Source organism: Triticum aestivum, chromosome 1B, assembly GCF_018294505.1.
Source record: "Triticum aestivum cultivar Chinese Spring chromosome 1B, IWGSC CS RefSeq v2.1, whole genome shotgun sequence".
Classification (NCBI taxonomy): Eukaryota; Viridiplantae; Streptophyta; class Magnoliopsida; order Poales; family Poaceae; genus Triticum; species Triticum aestivum.
This window is the reverse complement of record NC_057795.1, coordinates 537,386,907-537,390,945: the sequence shown is the minus strand read 5'-3', so window position 1 is coordinate 537,390,945 and position 4,039 is coordinate 537,386,907. Positions and strand designations below refer to the sequence as shown.

General features: G+C 41.8%; 1 protein-coding gene across 1 annotated transcript; it reads left to right on the top strand.

The window, feature by feature from the left end:
• Positions 1 to 2,144: 2,144 nt before the first annotated feature.
• On the top strand, positions 2,145 to 3,730 carry LOC123079534 (uncharacterized; the record flags this gene model as incomplete). Its single annotated transcript, XM_044502313.1, has 4 exons — positions 2,145 to 2,358; positions 3,038 to 3,339; positions 3,419 to 3,491; positions 3,591 to 3,730. Coding segments are annotated over exons 1-4 (729 nt in total), but the record flags the coding sequence as incomplete, so codon positions are not given.
• Positions 3,731 to 4,039: the final 309 nt, after the last annotated feature.

The window sequence follows — 4,039 nt, the reverse complement described above, 5'->3', positions numbered from 1 at the left end:
TGACGTACTGTGCATGTATCGTGTCCGCAGGTTCCACTGGATTCTGCTAGTAATTAAAGTTGACACCTCAGAATGTCTCGTCCACGACTCTCTGAATAAGGATCCAAAGCTTTGGGGCGGCATGAGAAGAATGCTGCAGAAGTAATTATTTTCATTCATTTGCGCTCTATATCGATCGGCCTATTTCGTTCATTTCCTAATATCAAGTAACTAATAACTCTCTTGTTCATTTAATTTTCTTTGCCTCGGTGAATTCAAAAAAGAGCTAGAATTCAAAAGGTTAAAGGCTAAGAATGGTGAGGATATTCAGCCAGCGGGGACCAATCTATGTGCATACTATGTCTGTGAGATGATCCGGAGATACACCTCTGAGCGGCGGGTTCCGAGTGATACCAATGCTCAGAGGAATAACCTCCGGATGATGCTTAGTCCAGAAGCTCGCTTCCAACCACTTCAAGAGGAACTAGCTGGATGGTTCAGGAGGGAAGTCCTCCATCCTAAAGGAGAACACCATTACGAGGACGTAGAACTTTATATGCATTAAATTATGTATGGAAACTTGTTCAAAATTGTATATGGTCATCCGATGATATTGAATATATATTGTATATTCCTCTTGAATTCTTTTTGGTTCTAATTTCAAATTTGTTTGAAATTGTACATTCATATGCATGTATGTAGTACCGTAGAATATGTGAAACTCCTTCAAAATTAAAATAAAGCACAAAAGAAATAAAACAATACAAATTAAACAGAAAACAGGTTTAGGGGGGGGGGCTAAAACCCTAAACCTGCGGCGGCCTTTAGTCGCGGTTGGCCAGAAGAACCGCGACTAAAGGTCCTCCGCCCCGACGGCCGCCTGGCGCCCACGTGGACGGGCCTTTAGTCGCGGTTCTTAAGCAACCGCGACTAAAGGGGGGGCCTTTAGTCGCGCCTGTTTGGTCGCGGTTGCGCAACCGCGACTAATGGCAGTTGCGAACCACGACCAAAGGCCCTTTTTCCACCAGTGCGATCATCATCTGTTCTTCATTGGTACACATTGTAGTTGTCCTTTTTTCTAGTGTTGTCCTTTTTGTTAGATGATGTTCCAATGCCAGATATTTTGATGATGCCAGATATAAGCTAGCTTCGCCGCCTCACAGTTGCAGCAAGACCCTGAATTGGGCAGCATCGTGAAGGACAAGGTAGATTAATCCTCTTGTTTTAATCTTCTCCTTATTCATGTACTGTTGGTTATTATTGCTTGGTCGATAGATCTGTGTTACAAACTGTTTTTTTGGTAAGCTGAGAGCTATGTTAATATCTTACATTACTAGACATTGTAGTTGTTGAAGAATTTTTGCTCTTACTGCAATTGTTTTTTTGGTAAACTGTTTGTTTGTAGAACTTGCACTCTTACTGATTTGGTGTAGTAGTAATAACTAGCCACAATTTTCTTCTTTAGACTTGGAATGGATCCTGAAATGAGGGATCGTGTTAGGAAGAGGGAGGAGGAGGATGACGAAATGATGTTATTTGTTTTCCCTGCACTACATTTGATAGAGACCGATGGAGTTGCTCTTAGGGAGCGGAGGATTCCGCGTCATACATCATCGCTAACAGGCGAGATGTTTGTTAAGGAGTTACTCGAAGGGCACGTCAAAAACTGTCGGGTAGCATTTAGGATGGAGCCGCGTATCTTCAAATCTTTGGCTAATTATCTTCGAAGGGAGAAGTTGGTGAAAGATACCAGAATTAAAGTCGAAGAGAAACTAGCATCATTTCTGTGGATGTTATCCCATAATTCTTCATTTGAAGACCTTCAAGTTCGGTTTGGTCACAGCGCGGATACTTTCCATTGGCAAATGAAGAATTTCTTTGACATCATCCCTATTCTCTCCAAGCATTTTTTGAAGCCTCCAAATCCCAGTCAAGTGCATCCGAAGATTCAGTCGGACACGAGATTCTTTCCTTATTTTCAGGTTTTTGCTTCGCCAACTTTGATCCACATCGATAACTTACTCTTCATGTTATAGGTGCTAAGTTATAGTATTTCGTTGCAGAACTGCATTGGCGCAATTGATGGGACACATGTTCCCATAACAATTTCAGGAGAAAAAGCCGCACCATTCAGAAATAGGAAAGGGACCATAAGCCATAATGTTATGGTCGTGTGCGACTTCGACCTGAACTTCACCTTCATTTCTTGTGGCTGGGAGGGATCTGCTACCGATGCTAAAGTTCTCCGGTCAGCACTTAATAGTGGATTTCATGTACCTCCGGGCAAGTTTTATTTGGTTGATGGTGGTTATGCCAACACACCTTACTTCTTGGCACCGTATCGTGGTGTTCGGTACCATCTGAAGGAGTTTGCACGCGGTCGCCGTCGACCCCAAAATCATAGGGAGCTATTCAATCTCCATCATGCCGTGTTACGAAATCACATCGAACGGGGATTAGGAATCTTGAAGAAGCGGTTCCCAATCCTAAAAGTGGGCACGCATCATCGAATAGAGAACCAAGTCAAGCTACCAGCAGCGGCGGCAATCTTACATAACATCATCCAATCTGAAAAAGGAGATGAGCGTTGGTTAGATAACCAACCAAACAATATACCTGTCATGAATTTTGTTGATCTTCCTGACGGTGATATTCCTCAAAATCATCAAATCAACCATGAAGGCGACAACCTTAGAGATGCCATTGCTCATCAAATGTGGGCTGATTATCGACATGCATAACTTGTCATTTGTAGTGTAGTAGTAATAAGTATAGTGTAGAAGTTTATGTTTTTTTCTATTGTTCATGTCATGAATATTGTTCAGAAGTCACTATGATGACTGCTCGAGGGTCACCAAGGTTGAGACTCCTCAAAAAAGCTGTCGAAAGGGATAGAGCATCACCTCCTACAAGTAGTGTGACAAAGAGGAGGAGAGGGTCTCCCAAAGGTAATAAACTAGCCGTGACTTTATTTCTCTTGTCGGGACTTTATTTGCTTAAAACCAAAATAGTTAAGATAGAAAAAGGTACATTAACATACAATGTGGAAATGCGGAAGATAGAGCACAGTGGAATGCAAGCCTTGAGAAAGATCTTGTGGACTTGCTTCGTGAGCATGATACACCTGAACATAAGGGTCAAAATGGATGGAGCTCAGAAGCATGGAATACGATAGTGAAGAAATTCCACCAAAAGAATCCTTATGCTAGGTACGAGAAGAAGAAAATCCAAGAAAAGGAAAAAGAGTTGAAAAAAGAATACAAGATGATCAAAGAGATAAGGAAGCAAAGTGGTGTTTCATGGGACGACCAGCAGTGCAGGATTCTAGCGGATCCACCACTTTGGAAAAACATCATCATAGTAAGAATGTCATTGTTATTCCCTAAAAGTTTCATTACTTGTTGCATGCTCTAATATCATTTTCTTGTCAACTATGTAGTCACACCCTAAAGCTGGAAAGTTCAAGACAAAAGCCTTCCCTCTTTTTGAAGCTTTGGGAGAATTGCATGATGGTTAGTTATCAACTTCATTCATATACTCATGTCATTGTTTTATGTTTGTTTACTCTTCTAGTTTGAAATCTTATATTTGATTGTCACTTTAACTTGTAGGCCAAACTGCAGAAGGGACATATAACTTCACCTCTATCGAGTCATCACATTGCTCAACCCAATCACATCTCGAGAATCTTGGAGGAGCTAGCAAGAATCACGGAGAAACATCAGCTGATGGTGAGAATCTTGGAGGAGAAAGGGTGCAGATTGATGATGATGTTGATGAGGTTTACGTGCAAGAAAACATTGTTGTGGAGCCCCAGCAAACTCAACCAAATTTGGCTACTGCACCCTCAAGAAATGGAGAAGAGAAAGAACCAAAGAGAAGGAGGGGGGCGAATGGTGATGTGGCTGCAATGATGGAGAAGTACTTGGAAATAAGGACGAAGCAGGTGGAGGATGAGAGGAATAAGCCAAGGGTCGTGGATGAGTACTCTATCAAAAACTGCATTGATCTGCTGAAAACAATGGAGATCACACTTGAAGAAGAAGTCAAGGCTTTCCGA